The sequence below is a fragment of the Mastigoproctus giganteus genome, chromosome 6 (genome assembly GCF_048544385.1).
Source record: "Mastigoproctus giganteus isolate SK-2022 chromosome 6, ASM4854438v1, whole genome shotgun sequence".
Classification (NCBI taxonomy): Eukaryota; Metazoa; Arthropoda; class Arachnida; order Uropygi; family Thelyphonidae; genus Mastigoproctus; species Mastigoproctus giganteus.
The window spans coordinates 148,819,085-148,841,916 of record NC_143580.1 but is presented as its reverse complement, the minus strand read 5'-3'; the positions used below and the strand labels follow the sequence as shown (position 1 = coordinate 148,841,916).

General features: G+C 38.6%; 1 protein-coding gene across 1 annotated transcript in view; it reads right to left on the bottom strand.

Annotated features, from left to right (window-relative positions):
• The window catches only part of LOC150084650 (papilin-like), a 967,274-nt gene that overhangs the window by 546,244 nt on the left and 398,198 nt on the right, over window positions 1-22,832 (bottom strand). Inside the window, exon 13 of the mRNA XM_090376529.1 lies at window positions 10,492-10,677. Coding sequence (XP_090232655.1) covers window positions 10,492-10,677 — 186 coding nt within the window. The remainder of the gene's footprint in view (window positions 1-10,491; window positions 10,678-22,832) is intronic.

Below are 22,832 nucleotides of genomic sequence, written 5' to 3'. Positions count from 1 at the left end.
TTAGGTGGGTTGGAAAACTGCTAGCTTGGGGGGGGGGATACAAGGACTAATAAATTAACAGCAGCTGCTGGCAGAGGTGAAAGTGATTCTAGCACTGCCTTCTATTGGAATGAGCAGCAGATTGGAAAACAAGATGCAGGGTATTTCAGAGACTGCTGGGAGTCATTGCAGTACAAGTAAACACATGGGTTGTATTAGGATAGCTAAGAATAGGAACAGGTGCATGATTACTTGCGTATACACCAATGCTAGGAGTTTGGTTTGTTGTTTGTTTGTTATTTGGTTTTTAGGAGCATTAGCAACTAAGGCCATATTGCTCCAGAGATATGCAGTGGTCATTCCCTGACCTTTCTGCATCCTCCGGATGCAGAAAGTTCAGGACTCGAACCCCAATCTAATCAAGAAGCGGTGCTGCTCCTACCCACCTGGCTACAGAGATGCCTAGGAGTTTCATAAATAAATTTGACGAATTTGAAGTGTTGTTCAAAACATCAAAGGCAGTTATTTTTTATTATTATTATTATTATTATTATTATTAGCCATATGGTGCAAGTAAGCCTGAGGCTTATACTGCACCAGCAAAAAAAAAATTCTAAATTACTTCGAGAGAGAGAGAGAGAGAGAGAGAGAGAGAGAGAGAGAGAGAGAGAGAGAGATGTAGGAGGGAATCACCAAGAAAGAGAAGAATGATGATATCCAGCTGAGGATCTTGGGTGTGCCAAGCCCATACTCACCAGATGTGAGCCTTTTGTTGGGATATCAGAGACTTGGTGTCACACAGATATAAGGAATGCAGAACTGGAATTTGGGGAGTACAATGTGTACAGGAAAGATAGACAGGATAGGAAGGGAGGAGGGGTTATGCTAATAGTAAAGAAACACAAAATCCAAGGAAGTGCAGCCAGTCGACATCGCTGGACAGTGCAGTGTCGAGTCAGTTTGGTATGATATAAGCACTGGGAGATCAAAATTGAGAGTAGAAGTGTGTTATAGGCCTAATGACTCTGATAAGTAAAATAAAAAACTATACAGAGAAATAGAGTGGGCCAGTAAATCAGAGAGTTTTATAATGGGGGATTTTAATTTCCCAGATATTGACTGGAATTTGGGTTGGTCACTGACACTAGCAAGGCTTTTGTGGATTTATTGGATGATTGTTTTCTACATCAGCATGTTCAGGAGGCAACTAGAGGGAGTAATACTCTTGATCTGATTATCAGTAGTGATTCTTCATGCATTAAGAAACTGCAGATAAAGGAACCATTAGGTGACAGTGATCACAGTGTGCTGAAGTGGGATTTACTCAAAGAGGTAACTACCATCAAGGGTAAAGGGAAGGGTTTTTCTTTCCTAAAGGCGACTATGGTGGTCTGAGACCATATTTAAATTCAATATGGTGGGACCAACTGATGATGTTACCAAAAGCAAATTCAAAATGGGAAGCATTCAAAGAATTTATCTTGAAGGCTACTAGGCTTTACATACCAACTAAGAAATATTGTTCAAGGTTTAGGCCTAAATGGATGTCAGATGAACTAATTACACATTTGGCAGAGAATAAAAATGTATGGGCTACATATAAATTAATGGGTGACATAGTAGCCTAAGATAGATATAAGCTGGTGTGTGACCAAGTCACAAAGGAGATTAGGCAGGCAAAGGCAGATTATGAGAAATCTTTGGCAAAGGATGCAAAGCAAAACAGAAAAGAGTTTTTGACCTATGTAAACTCTAGAAGGAAAGGGATGAATCAGATTGGTCCACTGGATATTGATGGTTCAACTGTTGATGAACCTGCTCAGGTGGCTAACAAACTAAATGAGTATTTTGCATCTACATTCACACATGAGGAGTTCAGGGAAGGGAATGCCAGAGGTGAATTAAACTCTGGCAGTAAGCTAGATGATTTTGTAATAATAATAACTGAGAAGAAAGTGGAGGGGAAATTGTTGAAGATAAACATAAGAAAAGCACCGGGGTGGAGGAGAAATTGTTGATGATAAACATAAAAAAGGCACCCAGGGTGGATGGGATCTATCCAGTTATATTAAAGGAGGCAGCAAAGGAAGTAAGAAAACCCTAAGCCCTAATTATGAGAACTTCCTTGGAGTCAGGAGAGGTTCCCATGGACTGGAGGTGTGCAAGTGTGACCCCAATTCACAAAGGAGGATCAAAGGTCGACATAAGTAATTATAGACCTATTAGTTTAACTTCTGTCCAGGGAAATTAATGGAGGCACTGGTTAAAGTAGAATTACACGATAGAATTACAAGACTTCAGCTATCGCTCTAACACAGAATGGGTTTGTTAAGGGGAAGTCTTGTCTGACCAATTTGATTGGATACTATGGGGTAGTCACAAAGGAACTGGATGCAAAGAATAATTTTGATATCATATATATGGATCTCAGAAAGGCTTTTGATACTGTTGCACATGGAAGACTGCTGCACAAATTGGAGCAGTGTGGCATTGGAGGCAAATTGCTGCTATGGATAAAGGGATGGTTGAGTGGGAAGAGACAGATTGTTGTTGTTGTTATTTTAGTTTTTAGGAGCATTAGCAACTAAGGCCATATTGCTCCCATCCCTAAAACTCTGAATGAATTCTATACAGCAAGGCACCTTCTGACATTGTTTTGTTTGTTTATTTGGTTTTTAGGAGCATTAGCAACTAAGGCCATATCGCTCCGGGATATGTGGTGGTCATTCCCTGACCTTTCCGCATCCTCCGTATTTGGTGGTGACGGGCTCGAACCCCGGTCTAATCAAGAAGCGTGTGCTACGCACTGCTGCTCCTTCCCACCTGGCTACGGAGGCGCCAGAAGAGACAGAGAGTGGTAATCAATGGACACTGCTCTTCGTGGACTAATGGTATTAGTGGAGTCCATCAGGATTCAGTGTTGGGTCCACTGTTGTTTTCTGTATTTATAAATGATATGATGATGGTATATCAGGCTTAATGTTCAAGTTTGTAGATGATACAAAGGTTGGCAAGGTTGTTAAGGACACTAATGACAGTACGCTGCTGCAACAGGATCTAGAAAAGTTGAGCAGATTATCTGAGAGGTGGCAAATGAAGTTTAACATTGACAAATGTAAAGTACTATATATATGGGAAGCAGTAACCCCAGAGTAACATATCAACTGTTTGGTACTACACCCGACATCTAACCCGAGGCTGTCCCCAGGGCTCCATCCTGGGGCCAGCTGTCTGGAATATGATACTCGACGACTGGCTCCTGAGGGACTACCCACACACTACTCAGCTTTCTTACGACTACGACATGGTTATCATCATCGAGGGCCCACCCGCGCCACCATAGAAACCCAGGCTATGGTTGTTCTCTCTGCTCTGTCCGTATGGGCCACGGAAAATAAACTCTCAGTCTCCACTGAGAAAAGCAAAACCCTCCTATTAAAAGGCAAACTAGACTTCTCAAGACCTCCTACCATACGTTTTAATAGCCGCCCACTGAAAAACTACCGATCGGTGAAGTACCTAGGAGTAATTTTGGACAGGAGAACTTTCATCCCCCATATCCAAGCTATCAAAGAAAAGATAAAAAATTACATCACTATGTTAGCATGCTTTATCCGCAAGGACTGGGGTCTTAAAGGACCAACTCAACGCCTTTTATACTCAGCAGTATTTATACCAATTGTCACATATGGAGCTGAGTATGGTACCACCGAATGACTTTAGTGCATGCTCAACGTAAAATTCAATGACTTATGCTACTACAAAAGATCCGCGCATGTAGAATGACATCAACTGCCACCCTACAGCTACTAACAGGCTGCCTCCCCTTGGACCTCCACGTCGCTTTTATCGGACTCTCTCATGCCATTAAGAAGAATAAGGAAGCTGAATTCCTCACAATCAAACCCGTACCGATACCGACATCAAACAGGAACATAAACGTGTGTGGCTAGAATTGATAAACCTATGGCAAACCCGCTGGAATAATTCCACAACTGGTGCAACTACTAAACTTTTCCTTCCTGAGGTAACCTACATCAACAAACAACGTTCCACTTGGTTCTTCCCTAACGTCTATGCTTCCTTCCTATTAACCGGCCACGGGTCCTTCAAGAGATGCCTTCTAGAGTTCGGCCTAGTTGAGGATGCCCTCTGTACCTGCGGAGAACCTGAAGACTGGGATCACGTGATGGACTCATGCAACGTATACTTAGATCTAAGTATCCAACTGCTCCTAGACCTCCACACTACATCACTTCGGCCAGAAACCAAGTTATTGGAATCTAATGATGCCTTCCGTGCACTGACCAGTTATGCCAATGAGGTTTTTCGTCGTCGCTGGCATCACCTGCAACTCCCGAACACCACTCCTGGATAACCTCCTCTAGACAGCAACTGATACCCAGCACCAGAAACTTCCAGACATGAAACTGCAAATTGCAGCCAGCCCTGTCGATGCTACTCTATGATTCTCCATTGTGACGATCCTGGACTCTTTAATTTGAACTTTACCTATTCTCTTCTTCCTACTCACAGTCCTTTTCCAGGACTTCCACAACTGCACCTAGCACTATTCCTGCTCCTTTTCGCCTGGGAAGATACCTATGCTCTGTCATCCTCGCTATCTTGCCTGTCTTCCACTTTCCTGTCTCTTCTCTGCTCTTTCCTTGGCCCTCCCCACTCTCGCTCTTGCAGGAGAGTGTACGACCTCCCAAATGTCTTTCACTCCCTGGTCCGGCTCCTCATGCCAGTGGACGGATGCTGGGAGGCTCCTTCCTGGTGATCGCGCCTCCCAGGAACGAAGAGGCCAGTCAAACAACACACTACTCACACATAACCCACACTGACTGGCTTTGCTATGTTAACAGAGTATTTAACGTGGATTTGTGGAAAACCACGGGAACCGCATAACAATAACACTATGTCCACTATGTTTGGTACTACACTGACAGTGGTAGAGAGTGAAAAGGACCTGGGGTAATTGTGCAGACAGATATGAAGTTTTCTGAGCAGTGCAGACGGTCTGCAAGAGTAGCTCATGGTGTCTTGTCAATGATATACAGAAATTTTTCTAGCAGGGATAAGGAAGTGATTATCCCCTTGTATAAGGCAATGGTCAGGCCACTAGTTGAGTACTGTATACAGGTCTGGAGGCCTCATTTTAAGGATGTAGAGCTGTTGGAATGAGTACAGAGAAGGGCAACAAGATTAGCAAAGGGAACAAGTGGTTGCTCTTACAAAGAAAGGCTTAAGTTTTGCAAATTACAGTGTCTGAAAACTAGGCACCTGTCGGGTGATCTGATTGAGGTGTAGAAAGCCTCGAATGGTTTGTGCATGGTCAACGCTGATGGGATTCTTCCTCTTGCTCAGAATAATCACCTGAGAGGGCACAAATTCAAATTGAAGAAAGACAGTTGTAGGATAGATGTATGGAAGTTTGCCTTTAGAAAGCTTAGAAAGCGGGTGGTTGATTGCTGGAACAAACTTCCATCTGTTGTTTTAGAATTTGATAGCTTAAACAGATTCAAGGCAGAACTGGACAAACATTTGGAGCGAGTGAATCGGTGAAATGAGAAGGGGGGTGTGTGTTTTTTTTTTTTTTTGGCTGATACTATATATGCTTGCTTTCTTGCATCATGTGCCCTTACTAATGCTAATACTAATAGATAAGAGATACATTTCTCCATATTACCGTAACGCAATAACCCACAGAATTCCAATTATTAGGATTATCGTAAATGCAATAAAATCGAGTTTACTACCCATTTATAACAGATTGCTCTAACAGAAAATCCCAGTAAACCAAAAAGTGCAAATTGTCTTTATTGTTTTTTGGTGTGACCTCCAGAAATGTACTTTAGAAAAATATCACAAAGGCATTCAAAACTGATTCTTATAATGGGAACAAACACGAGAGGTATTAGAACCTATAGTACTTCGCACCATGCTTGGGTTGGGGGTTGAGAACACGAGAGAAGATATTTGTTGACATTAGACTTGAACTTCTGTAGACTGTAATTTTCAGGAAATACATATGAAGGAAGTATGTTCCAGAATATAGGAAGATGAAAAGTTGGTTCTATGAGTTTGAAGTTGAGATGAAAGAGAGAGCAGGGAAGGCAATTCAGAAGAACAGTGCCCATGGAAGTATATGTAGAAAAGGCATGCAGCAGAAACAGTACATCTGTAAGAGAGAGAGAGAGAGAGAGAGAGAGAGTGGAGAGACTCTCTTAGAGATGAGCCATTAATTAACTGCCCTCTTCTTAATGGAAGCTAGAAGCCTGAGAGAGGTTTTGGGGGCTCTGCCCCAGATGTGAGAACAAAATTCCACGGTAGGGCAGATTTTTGATTTGTACAAAGTGAACAGCTGTTCACTTGCCTAGAAATCGGAGTGTCACCAAAGATAAGCATAAGAGTAGAAGAATCCTTTTTGTGAGATATAAGACAGAACTGAGTTTTAGAAGGGTTGAAATCAACTAAGTTGTCTTTGCCCCACTGGAGAATTACCTGAAGATTGGCATTTAAGGAATTGGTAGTGAATATTCGAGAAGCTGAAACTGATTGAGCAGAGTGAGGTTTCTCAAAATGGAAAGTGGAATGCAATGCACTGTCATCAGCAAAACTATGGATAGGATTTCCAGTGAATGGAAGAAGGTCATTAATATACAAGATGAAAAGAGTGGGGGAAAGAACTGAACCTTGGGAGACGCCAGCATTAGTGGGGAAGTTAGAAGACAGAGAGCCATCTACCATCACCCTCGTGAGCGGTCAGAGAGAAAACTGGATAACTGATTACAAAAAACAATTAGCAAACCATAAGATGGAAGCTTGTTTAGAAGACCTTTAAGCTAAACCTGATCGAAAGCCTTTGAGATGTCAGGAGCAACTGCTTGTGTTTCACTGAACACAAGCAGTTGCATTGAATTTGTCCATAAATGGGTAACATAAGCCAGAATATCACCAGTGGATTGACACTGACAGAATCCATAATGATGATCGTTGATCAGAGGGAAGGTTTCTAGGTAGTTTAAGAGTTGGAGGTTAATTGATTTCCCCATCACTTTAGAAAGAGTATAAGTAATTGCAATGGGATGATAATTGGATGGGAGGGATTTGTCATCCTTTTTAGGAACTGGCTGGATATGAGCAAATTTCCAAGCAGAAGGAAAAACACCTTTGGAATAAGAAAGTGAAAATAGTTGGCAAAGAACAGGAGTAAGTTCAGGAGCATAGGTTCTGACAACAAGTGGAGAAATAACATCAGGGCCTGGAGCTTTCTTAGCATCAAAATTCATTAAAATCCTTCTCATATCCTTTTGACGGAAGACCACAGGATTAAATGGAGTGTGTTGTGAATGGCGGGAGGTGTTTTACCAAGATCATTAACACATGAGTTGGAAGAAAAATGGGATGCTACCAGGTCAGCTTAATCTTGGCTGAAGTGACAATAGAACCATCTGGTTTTGACAGAGGTGGGAGCAGAGATGGGCAAAAGTTGCGGCCAATAGCTTTGGCAAGACACCAGAATGCTCGGCTACCATTAGGGCATGAAGCAAGTTTTCTACTCTTAGCCTGTTCAAAATCTATATTGGACTGATTAATGACTGCTTTACAATTGTTGTGAGCTTTGGTTTTGGCAGAAAATGAACCTGAAGAATTGGAAACATTCCAATTACAATATGCAACATTCTTCTCTTGAACAGCCTTAGCACATTTATTGGAACACCAGAGTTTAGATAAAGGATGAGATTTTAAAGTGGAGTGTGGAATAAAGGATTCCATTCCTAAAAGAATAATTTCACTTACACGATCTGAGCAAACGTTGACATCAGAAGTTTTGAAACAGTAATTAGACCAAAGAAAAGAAGAAAAGAAATCTCACAGGTCATCCCATTTTGCATTCTTGTAATGCCAAACAACACAAGGTTGAGAATAGCCATGAAATAAAGGCTCCGTTAGAGAAGAAACAATCACCAAGTTGTGATTTGAGATGCCTAAAGGACCACTCACTTTGAAGGGTTGTTTGTGAGGAATAGATCAAGTGTTGGCTGTATTGTTAGGATTGTCCAGTATTTTGGTAGGTAAATGAACAATCTGTGCGAGGTCCTTAGTAATTACAAAAGCCTCAGCATCTCGAGCAGCTGGGTCGGTGTGGCTAGAAAACAGAAGCCAGTTGGAGTTGTGAACATTAAAATATTAAGGAAAAATACCTCGCTGTTAGGAAAGTTGGACTGGAAAAAGTCAAGTTGCAAAGAGAGAAAGTCAAAGAGTTCCAAGTGATTAGTGGAGTTGGGAGAACGGTAGCGACAACAGGTGGATTTGACAGAATGAGGTAGAGAGATTTTAAGCCAGAGAAGATCGCAAAGAGGAAAGTCCAAATTTCCAAGTCTCTGACAGGGAATATAGGAATGGACATATGCACAAGTACCACCATTCAGGCGAAAGGAATCATACAGCAAACAATTTGTGCAACTGAGATGAGCAGAGGCTGAATCCACTGATAACTGAGATTCTGTCAGAAGAAATACATAGGGTTTGGCAGACTGTAAGTGGAAATGGACATCACTGAGATTAGAACTGAGACCACATATATTTGTGAAATGAACTAGGAGTGCTTGGGAGGTTTAGATCTTTTCGCAGATAAGCTTGTTCTATATGATAACGATGAAAGGGTAGTGCAATTTCCATTATAAATATGACCTTTTAGAGAAATAAATAGCTTACTAATCTAGTGAAATTTTCAACTTCCAAGGATTTGGAACGAATTACAAAAAAAAAAACAATATGTTATTGGGTTCACATTATAATTTTTTTCTGATACCTCCATTTATCCCTACAGATGCAAAATACGTTTCCATATTTTTTTCAGTTTGGATCAGTCAGCAAAAACTTACGTAAAGTCAAGTATTATGTACGTCGGGGAGTTCCTATAATACACTTTTTCTCTATGGCAGGTTATCTCACTTTCTGCAGCCTTGATATATGACATAGAGTAAAAAAATATGTGGAGGACCTAAAGTCTCGAAACTTTATTAAACAGTTGGACAGACAACTTGAGTAGTCGAGACCTGCTAATTTTCGGAAAATCAGACAAATGCTAATAATTTATTGTAATTTTTCCTTGTAGAGGATCTGCCATCTCATTGTGGATTTAAAATAAACTTTGTGGATTTTTTTTGAAAAGGGTAGTATAGGCTATTTTTGGAAATTTTAAAGGAATATTAAATTTTAGGGATATTATATATTTTATGTTAAGGCAAATTTAAGGGAATTTAAGGGAATTTGGAATACTCTTACCTGAGATTTTCTTCAGGAACAGCTGCATTGGCGTGAGATATTCAGAGGGTGTTGAAATTGCAATTATATGGAAGGAGGACAAAGGAAAAAATCCAGTTTTTGTCCTAAATCCTTGCATGGGGAGTAATTTTAGGTATAAAGGGAGATGATGTCCTGAAGCCTGATGGGGGCTTTTTGTTAATACCATCTTCAAAGGAGGGTGAATACGTGTCGAGGCTGTCTTTTATAGCCTGGGCACGTTCCATTGCCATATTTCAAAAGCGTGGGGGGGGGGGGGTTCGAGTAGTCGAAAAAGGGTGAAGTAGGGTGGAGGGGAAAAATTTCCCGCCTCACCACGTTATACTTATAGTTTGCGAATTTGGAAATTATAGATTTCTTTTCAGGAGGGAAAAAAAAAAAAAAAGGTAGGAAAGGGAAAGAAAGGGGTTTCACTCGGAAATCCGGGTGCGTGACTACCCATCCCCATTAGTAGAGGTCCTAGATTAAAACAGAACATAATTCTCCCCCCCCCCCCTCCCCCAATCTAGGACCTCTACTAACGAGGATGGGTAGTCACGCATCCGGATTTCCGAGTGAAACCCCTTCTTTCCCTTTCCTACCTTTTTTTTTTTTTCTCTACAAAAAAAAACATCAAAGAATGTTCCCAAGGAACTTGGGGACATTCCTTAGATGTTTTTCTTTCCATAACTTTTCAGAATGCCATAACTTTTCAGAAAATCAAACTATGGGAAGCTTGTTGACCAACAAGCTCCAAGGAACTAGGCTGTAACATAAGTTTTAAAATTTCATTTTCTATATTCCCACCTTAATTTCACCTCCTCTCCCCACCACAAAACTTGAGTAATATCAGTGATGAATATGGGGAAAGATTTCAGAGCAAATTTCTTCCAGAGAAAAATGGAATGAAGACAAGCAGAGTCCAAACAAACAGATTACAGATTACAGGTGAGGAAGGATGAGAGGGATACACAAGCAGAAATCAGGACTCAACAATTTTAAGCCATCAAAATTTGTTAAAGCTCACTAAATGATTGGTTAACAATAAACTAGTAAAAAAAAAAAAAACTTTAGTTTTCTTAAAAACCAAATGAGATAGCAAAATTAAGGTCATATTCTTGTTTAGCACTATAAAATGTATTATTTTATGAGAAAACAGTAAAGTGCTAATTGAAAATTCTAAACTGTTTAGATATTAAAGTAATATTATTAACTCACCCCACTCCAGTCAGAGACTATCCACTCCACTCCTTGACAAGGCATTAATATGCAAGGCTGTAAATCTAATGGACGAGTGGCTGCTTCACAAAATGAGTCATCAAGGATTTCTACATCTTTTCCACCAGTATTTCTGTGGCATTCAACTTTTCTAGTCTGATAACCATCTCCACACATCTTATCACACTAGTAACAGAGGGGAAGGAAGTTAAAATTGTAATTTAAAAATAAAAATAATGTTATTATCAGTCTGATGTAATTTCTGAATGCTATATTTATATCTAACAGTAAAATTCATGAAATCTGGCATGGATATATTTTGCCTTGGGTTTCTCTACATTGCATGAGTCAAGAGAGTTCAGAGGCGGGTTTAATGGCGGGCGCAACGGGTGTGCGCCCTGGGCCCCGACTTCTGAAGGGCCCCCGCAAAATCCCAACTTTACACTTTTTTCTAATGACACCAAGTTTGGTTTCATATGTGCAATTTTAATTAGTGCAAGTTTACAATCGGCAGCAAAACCTGATAGTATGTTTATATTTGCTTATTTTCATTATTTCATTACTATGCTGCATACTATACACATACTACGCTGCACAGGTCCCACGCAGCTGCGCTACTGCTCATCGGAGCAATAGAATCATATTTGCTACTTTGTACTTACAAAGGTTCTCCTGCAGTGCAGACTTACAATATATGCAAATAAGCGTATATCGTATATTGTTTAAATTATATTAAGATAAAATTAATTCCTGTTGTTACATCAGCGCCTGGATTTTCATAGTTTATGAATAATTTTTGAATTTTAATTAATCATTAATTTATTGCACTATAACGAAAAATCTCTTCTCTAGTATTCTAATCATTCAGACTATTAAATTCTATATTTTTCATTTCATTGGTAGGCTACCAATGGTAGCTAGAAAAATGAAACAACATCTATCAGGGGCTGAGACAAATTAAAAAAAGATGCAAGCAAGTTGCCAACCAACAGAAAGGAGCATTGGACAAATTTATAACTGGCCCTGGCCATTCAGGCCATCATAATTCGAGCAACAATGAAGATGAAGAACAGGGAGCTTCCATCAGTCAACAAAAAGAGTTAGTTGAAGTTGAAAACCAAGGTATAGAGGAAGCAACAATGATGAAGAAGATGAAGAACCAGTCAACAGTCAACCAGGTGAAAAACCAGTAGAAAAAAATATAGAAGAAAGTCGTTTAGAAAATATTGAAACACAAACAGAAAATATTCCATTCGAAGTTACACTAAAAGATATTGTTCTCTGGCCTAACATTTTATCTAATGAAATGGTTGAATTTCTAATTTCAAATTAAACCAAAAAATATAGGTGACATAACTAACTTAAATCGGTCTATAAACACGGTGATCGCATTTACTACAGAGGCTTGTGTAAAGACCATTTTTACAGAAAAATTTCGAATGGTGAAAAAGAACAAAGGATGTGGCTAATTTTTTCCGAAGCATCCAAATCAATTTATTGTTACCCATGCAAAATGTTTTCGGGCTCAAAGTCTAAGTTGACTACAGGGTTCCAAAATTTGAAAAATATTGGAATAACTTTGTCCAAGCATGAAATGTCAAAAAAGCACATTGCTTCAATGTGTACGTTATACAAGCTCTCCTCTAGGTTAAATTGCATTGATATTCAAAATCTGCAAATTACATTGCAAAAAGGAAAATTATTGGAGAGAGATTCTGCGAAGAATTGTATCCACAATAAAATTCCTCGCAAGTATGGGCATTGCTTTTAGAGGCCATAATGAGAGTGCAACATCTTCGAGAAAAGGCAATTATTTGACTAGTTTAGAGTATCTGAGCAAATATGATGATTTTTTAAAGTTGCACTTACAAAAGTATGGAAATCAAGGTAGCGGACATGTAAATTTCTTATCGCATCAGACGTGTGATGAACTTTTGCAAATAATTGCCGATTATCTTATGGCACACATTGTGGAGGAAATAAAATGCGCAAAATATTATAGTATTATTTTAGATTCTACACCCGATGTTGTGCATGTGGATCAACTTACTTTTGTAGTGTGCTATTTATCAGCAAATGGGGATGTCAAAGAAAGATTTTTAAAGTTCTTCCCTATAGAAAGACATGATGCAGAGTATCTAGAAGAGACAGTTTTATCTACCTTGCAAAATTTGCCAATAGATATAAAATATTGCCGTGGACAATCGTACGACAATGCAGCAAATATGTCGGGCAAGTACAATGGTCTGCAAACAAGAATAAGACAACATGCTCCATCAGCAACATTTGTTCCGTGCTCCAGTCATTCACTTAATTTAGTTGGTTATGCTGCTGCAGAGAGTTGTAGTAATGCTTCCAGATATTTTTTATTCATGCAAAATTTGTTTGTTTTTTTTCTCTGCATCAATGTTTCGATGGAACATGTTATGCAATAAATTGGATAAAGGTTCTTATACATTAAAGAAATTGTCAGATACAAGGTGGTCTGCCAGGGCTGATGCAGTTTTAGCATTAAAATGTGGCTACAAAAATATAAAAGAGGCATTAGATGAGATATGCAATTCCATAAAAGAAAAATAAAATTGTTGTTATTGAAGCAAAATCATTACTTAAAGAAATGAATGATTATGAAACTGCTGTAATGATAGTCCTATGGAATAAAATTTTGCTAACAATAAATGTAACAAGTAAATCTTTACAATCTATTGACTGCACAATTGTTAAAGGTGCGTCATTATTAAAAAGTTTAGAAATTTTCAAAATTCAAAATTTTGAAAATTTTGTTAACCATGCCAATTTCAAATGCATCGGGGGAACACTGATTTTCTTGTCTAAAAAGAGTAAAAAATTATCTAAGAAATTCAATTTCAGAGGAAAGACTAAATAATATGGCTATTTTATATATAGAGAGCGATTTACTTAAAATTATTGATTGTGATGAGATAGTTAATAAGTTTGCAAAATGAAAAGCAAGAAAAAAATTTATTTAAATATTTTCACATTTGTAATTTTAATTTCAAGTAAAATTCTATGATTTTTTTGTTCAAATTTCTGATTGTTACTCCTATTATACGTATACTATCATTAATTATAATTATACTTCTACATATGTTCAACTATTAGTTCAACACTTTGTGATTATTATTATGCTATTATTAATGTTTGTTTGTTTGGTTTTTAGAAGCATTAGCAACTAAGGCCATATTGCTCCGGGAAATGCGGTGGTCATTCCATGACCTTTCCGCATCTTCCGTATTTGGTGGTGACGGGCTCGAACCCCGGTCAAATCAAGAAGCTTGTGCTACGCACTGCTGCTCCTTCCCACCTGGCTACGGAGGCGCCTACTATTATTAATTATATTATACATATATTATATTCAAATTTTATTGGAAATAAAACATTAATAGTACATAATATTTTTTATTTATTTAAAAAAATGGTTAACACGTATTTTTATTTTCCCTGTCTCTCTCCTGTTTTTTTTAAGGGGCCCAATATTTTCTTCTGTGTCCGGGGCCTCAACCGACCTTAATCTGCCTCTATGGGCATACGTAATAAGAATAACAAAGACAAGTAAACCTAACCTTGCATACTGCTGGGGGTAGATTTAAATTATTGCCTTGCACATGGATTTTTATTACCAAATTAAAGATATGAGTATCATAAAGGACAAAAATAAGGTCCACTTTAACATTCAGTAGTTCCCTTCCCACCAGCATGCTTTTTTATTTATATCAATTTTTCAGTAAAAAGAATCTATGAATAGTTAGGGGGGAAAATGCTTATATTAGCTTAATCACAATATACCCAAAGTAATAAAAACAAACTCTGTAAATTTAACAATGGCTGTTACAATGTCAACACTGATGTGATGAGTACCTCGCCAGAGGCTCATGACCTGGAGAAAAATGGCCATAGGCAATTTGTGTGCATGTCACAACTTCTTCATTACTTTCATTGCTTGTGGCATATATTCAAGGGTCGATCTAGTTGCTGAAAGCTCACGACTCCTTTTCTTCATTGCTGACGTAAGGAATGTGCCAATCTCAAATTAAAACTTGGTGCACTGCTAAAAGAATTTCAGTCACTGAAGAAACAGGTGCTTGCACTAGACAAAAGGGCAATTGGAAGCTCATCATAGCTCATGACTCCTTTTCTTCATTCCTGACGTAAGGAATGTGCCAATCTCAAATTAAAACTTGGTGCATTGCTAAAAGAATTTCAGTCACTGGAGAAACAGTTGCTTGCACTAGACAAAAAAAGGCAATTGGAAGCTCATCAAGGACTCAATATTCTAGTAATCTGCCAAGCAATGCACCACTGTTTTGCACCCCCAGAAAAGAATAATAAAAAGGAAACTCCTCTGTTCAATTTAATTCTAATGGAAGTTCCATTAGAACTAAAATGTCAAGAAAATGGATAACCTTTTTTTGTAATAAGAATAGGCAGACTATAACCAGGGTGTGTGTGTCTCCCAGGAGTAACAACTAACGATGTTACTAACAGATTTTAAAGTGGTTAAAGAAATCACATTATTCATGTGGGGCCTAATGTAAGCACACATGATATCATTAAGGAACGGTTCAGGGAAACTGCTAGTTGGGGGAGGAGTTGATAAGGGTAATAAGGTTGGAAAAATATAAAACCATGCTGAAAACAAGCAAATTAATTCAGAATGTGTATGTGATAGGAGGGACTATATGATAGGAGGCACTATATGCTGAAAGCCTTGTGGGTTAAATCAAGACATGAGGGACTCTGCAAAGCTTATTTTGTGTGGGTGGAGAATATTTATCAGTATGGTTTGCATTTGTAGGTAGGAGGAATTTATTTTGTAGAGATGGGACGGGATACATTTCAAAAAAGGTGGTGCAAGGGCTTTTTGCATTATCATTAAGGAATGGTTCAGGGAAACTGCTAGTTGAGGGAGAAGTTGATAAGGGTAATAAGGAGATGCTTTTATTTGATGATATGGATCAAAATAACACTCACACCCATCTGAAGAATTTTTCTTTCTTGTCACAACAGCCAATATTGGCAAGATGTTTGGAGGATAGTGATGTTTCAAAGTAAGAAGCTCATGATAGTAGTAGTAGTACTAGTGGCATGTGATGCAGGAAAGCAAGTGTATGAGCTTATGCAGCATCAGCCAAAAAAAAAAAAATCACACCATTCCCTCCAAATGCCTGTCCAGTTCCTCCTTAAATTTATTTAACCTATCAACTTCCACGACAGATGGAAGTTTGTTCCAGCAAATAACCACCTGCTGGCTAAAGGCAAATTTCCGCACATCTATTCTACATCTGTCTTTTCTTAATTTGAATTTATGCCCCCTTAGGTTCGTAATCTGAACAAGTCGAAGGATCCCATCAAATTCAGCTGGCTCAACCCATTCAAGGCCTCATACACCTCAATCAGATCAGCGCGCAGGTGCCTAGTCTCCAGCCACTGCAATTTGCAGAATTTAAGCCTCTCTTGGTAAGAGGATCCCTTCATTCCCCTCACCAATCTTGTTGCCCTTCTCTGTACATGCTCAAGTAAATCTACATCCTTCCTAAAATGAGGCCTCCAGACTCAAGGTATGCAGTACTCAAGGTGTGGCCTGACCATTGCCTTATACAGAGGGACAATCACCTCCTTTTCCCTGCCAGCAAAATTCCTATATATCATTGACAAAATCCCATGACCTGCACTGGCAGCCTGTCTGCACTGCTCAGAAAAATTCATATCTGACTGCACAATTACTCCCAGGTCTTTTTCATTTTCTACCACCTTAAGTGTAGGACCACACAGTTGGTACGTTTCTCTGGGGTTACTTCTACCCATATGCAGTACTTTGCATTTGTCAAGGTTAAACTTCAGCTGCCACTTCTTAACTCAACTGCCCAAATTATCTAGATCCTGTTGCAGTAGCATACTGCCATTACTGTCATTAACAACCCTGCCAACCTTTGTATCATCTGCAAACTTTGACATTAAGCCTGATATATACCTTCATCAATATCATTGATAAATATACAAAACAACAGTGGACCCAACACCGAACCCTGTGGGACTCCACTAATAACATTAGTCCATGAAGAGAAGCACTCATTGATTACCACCCTCTGTCTTCTCCCACTTAACCATCCTTTTATCCATTGTAACAACTTACCCTTAATGCCATTCTGCTCCAATTTGTACAATAGTCTTCCATGTGCAGTGTCAAAAGCTTTCCTGAAATTAGCATTAGCATTAGCATTAGTAGAGGCATTTGATGCAAGAAAGCAAGCTTATGCAGCATCAGCCAAAAAAAAAAAAAAACCACTTCCACTTCACCCCTCTGTTCATTCAAAATACCTGTCCAGCTGAGCCTTAAACTTATTTAGGCTATCAACCCCCACCACAAGGGATGGAAGTCTGTTCCACCAACCAACCACCCGCTGGCTAAATCCAAATATATGATATCAAAATTATTTTTTGCATCCAGTTCCTTTGTAACCACATCATAATATCCTATCAAATTTGTCAAACAAGACTTTCCCTTAACAAACCCATGCTGTGTCTGAATTATTGCTGCAGTCTTGTCTAAATGATCCTGCAATGCATCTTTAACCAGTGACTCCATTATTTTACCCGGAACAGAAGTTAAACTAACTGGTCTGTAATTACTCGTGTCACCCTTCGATCCCCTTTGTGAATTGGGGATACATTTACACATCTCCAGTCCGTGGGAACCTCCCCTGAGTCCAAGGATGCTCTCATAATTATGGCTAAAGGTTTGCTTAGTTGCTTTGCCGCCTCCTTTAATATAACTGGATAGATCCCATCCACCCCATGTGATTTTCTTATGTTTAACTTCAACAATTTCTCCTCCACTTTGCTCTCAGTTATTACAAAATCATTAAGTATCCTGCTACAATTTGATAACCCTCTGCCATTTTCAAACCTTAATAATTCCTCATGTGTGAATGTAGATGCAAAATACTCATTCAGTTTGTTTGCTATCTGAGCAGGATCATCAACAATCAAACCATCAATGTCAAGTGGACCAATCAGATTCATCCCCTTCCTTTTAGAGTTTATATAAGTAAAGAAATCCTTGCTGTTTTTCTTAGCATCTTTTGCCAAGGATTTCTCGTAATCTGCCTTCGCCTGCCTAACCTCCTTTGCTTAAATAACTTCAAAGATTTAAACAACAGAAGAACATTAAGTCTAAACTGCATATAAAGTAATGTCAGTAGAATGGATAGAACAAGTGAATTCAAACTGGTGGTTTCAACAACTAATTATGACATAATAGGGTAACAGACAGGTAGTGCCACCCAGAAATATAGCTATGATAATGAGTTTTACTATTGTATGGTATGTATTTAGGAAATATAGGGAAGATAGGAGTACTTTTTATCTAAAGCAGCCTGAGTGCAACAAAAGCTGTCTGACACTCAGAAGTCAGGCACGCTAGTACAAAATCTGTGTGGTGTGAACTGGAAGCAAAGGCATATTAGAGTAGGAGTAACCTGCAGATCAGAAGATTGTGAAGATTACGGAGAGCCTTTACATGCAAATGGAATGGGCAAGCAATGTTTTATTATGGGTGATTTCAATTTTCCCTTAGTTGATTGGAGCAAGAGGGAAGGGAACTCACCATGGACAGCAAAATTTTTAAATCAACAAGATGTTTATTATTTGTATCAGCAAGTTAAGGAAAGTCTTAGGGAAAAAATATTCTAGATCTGATCATCTCCCATGAACCAAGCAACATTATAGGTCTGACAGTAAGGCACCATTACCAAGGAGTCATCAGGGAGAACAGACTTCCATCTGTTGTTGTTGTGGAAGTTGATAGCCTAAATAAATTTAAGGCTGAACTAGACAAACATTTGGAGTGACCGAATGGATGAAATGGGAAGAGGGAAGGGTTTGTTTTTTTTTTTTTTTGACTGATCCTGTATAAGCTTGCTTTCTTGCATCATATGCCTCAACTAATGCTAATACTAATGAGTTCTAAATTGAATGATGAGGAGAGAGGTAGCAGTTGTTAAAGGCAAAGGAATGGGTTTCAATTTCAGGAAAGGAGATTATGACAACTTCAGGTGATATATGGACTTTATCAACTCGAAAGGCTACTTACAGAACGTAAATACATCAGAATTATATATGAATACATTAAAATAGTATAACATGAAAGCTACAGTCACAGAAATCTTGCAAGGGTATAATACCATTGAGAAAATACAGCACACGGTAGATTCCAAGGTGGATAAATAATGATCTTGCCAGTTTAATAGATTAGAAAAGATGGGATAGAAAAGTTACAGAGTGATAAAAAAGTACTAAAGCCTATAACAGTTACAAATTTATCTGTAATAGTAGCACAGAAAGGGTTAGGTTAGCAAGGCAAATTGTGAGAAATCACTGGCTAAGAGAGCAAAGAATGGGGAAATAGTTTTTCTCATATGTGAATACTAAGAAGAAAAGAGTAAATCAAATCCTTATATGATGGAAGTGGGAAAGTTATAGATAACTCTGCTGATGTTGCAGATCAATTGAACCAAGTACTTTGCATCAATATTTACAGAAGAAAGATGACCCTTCGTGGTGAGGAGGAGAAACTGTGTACAAGTGTATCTGGAAAGCATGATATTAGCAATACAGAAATTTCAGACTATTTATTAGAAAAACTTTCAAGCCTAAAACTGAGTAAGTCTCCTGGAGTTGATGGTATATACCCAGTAATTCTGAGGGAGCTGGCAAGAGAGTGCACCAAACCATTGAGGTTTTGGTAGTAGTAAAAGTAGAGGCACATGATGCAAGAAAGCAAGCTTATTTGGCATCCACCAAAAAAAAACCCAATTCCACACATCAATTCAAAAATTTGTCCAGTTCCTCTTTGAATTTTGAAGTTTGTTCCAGCAATCAACTACCCGCTGGCTAGAGGCAAATTTCCGCACATCTATTCTACAACTGTCTTTCCTCAATTTGAATTTATGCCTCCTCCTCAGGTTCGTAATCTGAGCAAGAGGAAGAATCCCATCAGAATTGAGCCTGCTCAACCCATTCATCGAAGCCTTATAAACCTCAATCAGATCACTCGCAGGTGCCTAGTCTACAGATACTGAAATGTGCAAAACTTAAGCCTTTCTTGGTAAGTGGATCCCTTTGTTCCCCTCAAAAACTTTTCTGAAATCCAAGTACAGTCAATTCTGATTTAACTTGCATTTTCGCTACACAAATTTGCTCCAATGCGACTGATATATTAGGGAACAATGCGAGTATAACACGATTTTCAGGTTGGCTGATGTCCGATTTTGCCTGCGAGTACACCGGGTGAATGCAAAACCTGGCACCAAACTGAAAGTAGCGACCTGTGCAGCAATACATACAATGTTACGAAGCTTAAATAATGTCAAACATCAAACTTGTGAGAGCTATATTTCCCATTTACTACAGTTGTATTGGTCGGAGACACACTATGGTCATTCACTGTATTCATTGTAGTGTTCCTACAATATCACAGTGTCATTCACTGTGATATTGTAGGCCGACTCATGTTTTGAGGAGCTCACATTTTTCTGTTTGAACAGAAATATTGTGAGGCGTGATAGCACGAGCAGAAGACCACATTTCTGGAGTTGACTACTGTAAAACAATAAAAACAATCTGCAGTTCTTGGTTTACTGGGCGTTTCAGTTAGTGCAATCTAATTATAAAAGGGTAGTAAACTCAATCTTACTGCATTTGTGAGAATACCAATAGCTGGAATTCTGTGGGTTTTTACGTTATTACGGTGAAATGTGTTTCCCCTTCCATGATATCTTCAATCATATAAAAAAACATAAATAAATTTTCAGAATCTTCTCTTCATTCCTCTTTTTTAAGCTTTGTAAACTTGTCTCACTTGTGCAATTTGTGCATCCCGTGTTTGTCGTTATTGATTGCTTATCTTTTTACTGTTTTAAATTTTACAATACAAAAAAAAAAAGAAAATGTCAGCGAACAGAAATATCAATCAAGCAAACTTCATATCTTATCAAGTTAAATGCTAAATTTACTGTAATATTTATTTATTTATTTATTAGAAATTTAAGATGTTTAAACCTGTGTTAGTAATTTTATTGGGTTTCTAACTTGTATATTGTTTTACTTAACAGAGTGAACACTTTTTTTTGGGTGCTCTGCCCTATCCCTATTTTTCCCATAATCCCTGTTGTTTTTAATACCATAACAGAGATTTTTAGGAACACATAGCAGAACTGACTGTATATGATATCAAAATTATTTTTTGCATCCAGTTCCTTTGTGAGCACATCATACTATCCAATCAAACTGGTCAGGCAAGACTTCCTTTCTTAAGGGCACAAAAGGTGATATAGTTGTACACGTTGGCACTAATGATATTAAGAGTAGTAGACCAGCGGAATTGCTTAACAAGTACAGGTCACTGTTGAAAAAAAAGCCGTGAAGTAGGGTTGAATTTGAAAGTGTCTGCAATTCTGCCCAGACACGATAGGAGGGAGTATATGATGAGAGCCTTGTCGATCAATTCGGCCCTGGAAAGATTGTGCAAGGCTCAAGGGGTAGAATTTTTTTCAGCCTGGAATGTACTTGTTAACAGGAGAGATTGCTTCTACAGGGATGGGATACACTTAAATAGAAAGAGTGCAAGAATATTTGCTGATGCTATCGAGGCAGTGTTAGGTGGGTCGGAAAACTACTAGCTTGGGGGGAGACAAAGACTAATGGATTAACAGTAGCCACTGGCAGAGGTGAAAGAGATTCTTGCACTGCTTCTATTGGAATGAGCAGAAGCCTGAAAAACAAGATGCAGGATATCTCAGAGACTGCTGGAAGTCATTGCGGTACAAGTAAACACATGGGTTGTGTTAGGGTAGCTAAGAATAGAAACAGGTGCATGTATACTTGCGTGTACACCAATGCTAGGAGTTCAGTAAATAAATTTGATGAATTTGAGGTATTGCTCAAAACATCAAAGGCAGATATTGTTGGGATATCAGAGACGTAGTGTCACACAGATATAAGGAATGCAGAACTGGAATTTGGGGAGTACAATGTGTATAGAAAGGATAGACAGGACAGGAGGGGAGGAGGGGTTATGCTATTAGTTAAAAAACACATAAAATCCAAGGAAGTGAAGCCAGTCGACATTGATGGACAGGGCAGTGTCGAGTCAGTTTGGTGTGACATAAGCATAGGTAAATCAAAATCGAGAGTAGGAGTGTGCTATAGGCCTAATGACTCTGATGAGTATAATAAGATACTGTACAGGGAAATAGAATGGGCCAGTAAATCAGAGAGTCTTATAATGGGAGATTTTAATTTCCCAGATATTGACTGGAATTTGTGGGTTGGTCACTCACACACTAGCAAGGCTTTTGTGGATTTATTGGATGATTGTTTTCTACACCAGCATGTTCGGGAGGCAACTAGAGGGAGTAATACTCTTGATCTGATTATCAGTAGTGATTCTTCATGCATTAGGAATCTGCAGATAAAGGAACCACTGGGTGGCAGTGATCACAGTGTGCTGAAGTGGGATTTACTCAAGGAGGTAACTACCATCAGAGGTAAAGGGAAGGGTTTTTGCTTTCGTAAAGGCGACTATGATGGTCTGAGACAGTATTTAAATTCTATACAGTGGGACCAACTGATGATGTTACCAACAGCAAATTCAAAATGGGAAGCATTCAAGGAACTAATCTTGGAAGCTACCAGGTTTTACATACCAACCAAGAAATATTGTTCAAGGTTCAGGCCTAAATGGTTGTCAGATGAACTAATGAGACATATGGCAGAGAAGAAAAATGCATGGGATACATACAAATTAATGGGTGACATGGAAGCCTATGATAGATATAAGTTGGTCTGTAACCAAGTCACAAAGGAGATTAGGCAGACAAAGGCAGATTATGAGAAATCCTTGGCAAAGGATGCAAAGAAAAACAGAAAAGAGTTCTTTACCTATTTAAACTCAAGAAGGAAAGGGAAGAATCAGATTGGTCCACTGGATGTTGATGGTTCAACAGTTGAGGATCCAGCTCAGGTGGCTAACAATCTAAACGAGTATTTTGCATCTACATTCACACATGAGGAGTTATTCAGGAAGGGGAATGTCGTAGGTTAAGTAAACATTGCCAGTGAGCTAGATGATTTTCTAATAAATGAGAGGAAAGTGGAGGAGAAATTGTTGAGGATAAACATAAAAAAGACACCCGGGGTGGATGGGATCTATCCAGTTATATTAATGGAGGCAGCAAAGGAAGTAAGCAAACCAATAGCCATAATTATGAGAGCTTCTTTGGACTCAGGGGATATTCGCACATCTCCATGGACTGGAGATG